Below are 1398 nucleotides of genomic sequence, written 5' to 3' on the forward strand. Positions count from 1 at the left end.
TCACACTTTGAGGAACAGTGAGTGCTCCTGATCAGACGGGTTGACCGAGCCGTAGATGCGCTATGCCAAAAACCCGGAGCGTTCTATGAAATGACAGTTTAAAAAAAATAATCGCTCGATCACGCAAATTTGATCGTAGGAAGTTGAAATCGTGATCGCAATAAAAATTTGATTAATTGTGCAGCCCTACCTGGCTGCTAACTGGATGTTACATCCCCCCCAAAAAGGTAAACCCCTCTCTAATCCTTATTCTGATAATACTTTTAAACCCTGCAGAAGCTTTGAACCCAGAACCAGGGTCTGCCTGATGAAGCCTTGTTTCCTTACTGTTGGTAGCAGGACTCATGGTAGGGAGCATGCGTCTGGAGGCGGCAGCAGGAACAGGAGGTGGAGGAACACGAGGCTCCGCCCTCTGCTCCACTTCCCGCAGGAGATCCAGTGCCCCCTGCAGGTTACACACCCTGAAGCTGCTGGGCAGGAAAACCTGGTCCTGCCGGCTCGAGAACAGCTGCAGCTCCTCCTGCAGTCACATACAACATACCAGTTATTGGTCTACAGGGACAACATACCGGTTAGTGGTCTACAGGGACAACATACTGGTCAGTGGTCTACAGTGACATAGATGACAGACTGACCGGGAAGTGGTCCCTGACTGACCAGGTAGTGGACTCAGACTGACCAGGTAGTGTTTGCTGACGGAGGCTTCATGGTTCAGAGCGTCCACACGGCGACTCAGCAGGTGAACCTGAGTCAGCAGCTGCACATGCTGAGAGAGAGACACAGAGACATGTCAAAATACTGAGAGAGACACAGAGTGACAGAGACATGTCCACATGCTGAGAGAGACACAGAGAGACAGAGACCTGCTGTATCTGCTGCTGTAGCTGCTGTTTCTGAGCGGGGTCCAGGTGAAGGACGGACACCACCCGTCCCGGCAGCATCAACACGGAAGGGACGGTGTCGGGCAATGGGCTGACGGTGTCCTTAGTATCACGGTGATGGTTGGTGGTGTCCTGCAGGGCTCTCCTCTGCTGCGCTGCCTCATACTGTCTCCTCACCGTCCGCCGGCGCTCCGTTAGCATGCTGGCTAACGGAGCGTCAAACCTACACAGCAGAGACACAGGGGACACGGGACGAGGTCAGCTGGGACAGGATGTCTGCCTTCAGCTGGGACAGGATGTCTTCAGCTGAGACAGGATGTCTGCCTCCAGCTGAGACAGGATGTCTCCAGCTGGGACAGGACGTGTGTCCTACAGGATGTCTGTCCTCCAGCTGGACTCTTCTTCAGGAGTCTGTGTGAAGAAGAAGCAGCGGCGGCCATTTTCTCTTCCTCCTAACCCAAACAGTTACAGCACTACTCTGCTGCACCGTCCCAGAAGGAGGGGGGGTGTGTGTGTG

At 53.9% G+C, this 1398-nt stretch overlaps 1 protein-coding gene across 1 annotated transcript; it reads right to left on the reverse strand.

Moving 5' to 3' along the window:
- Positions 1–294: 294 nt before the first annotated feature.
- On the reverse strand, positions 295–1139 carry LOC117940577 (GON-4-like protein; the record flags this gene model as incomplete). Its single annotated transcript, XM_034865818.1, has 3 exons — positions 864–1139; positions 680–766; positions 295–520 (listed from the first exon to the last, which is right to left on the reverse strand). Coding segments are annotated over exons 1-3 (532 nt in total), but the record flags the coding sequence as incomplete, so codon positions are not given.
- Between the last annotated feature and the right edge of the window lie 259 nt (positions 1140–1398).

Source organism: Etheostoma cragini, unplaced genomic scaffold (genome assembly GCF_013103735.1).
Source record: "Etheostoma cragini isolate CJK2018 unplaced genomic scaffold, CSU_Ecrag_1.0 ScbMSFa_2794, whole genome shotgun sequence".
In the NCBI taxonomy this organism is placed as follows: domain Eukaryota; kingdom Metazoa; phylum Chordata; class Actinopteri; order Perciformes; family Percidae; genus Etheostoma; species Etheostoma cragini.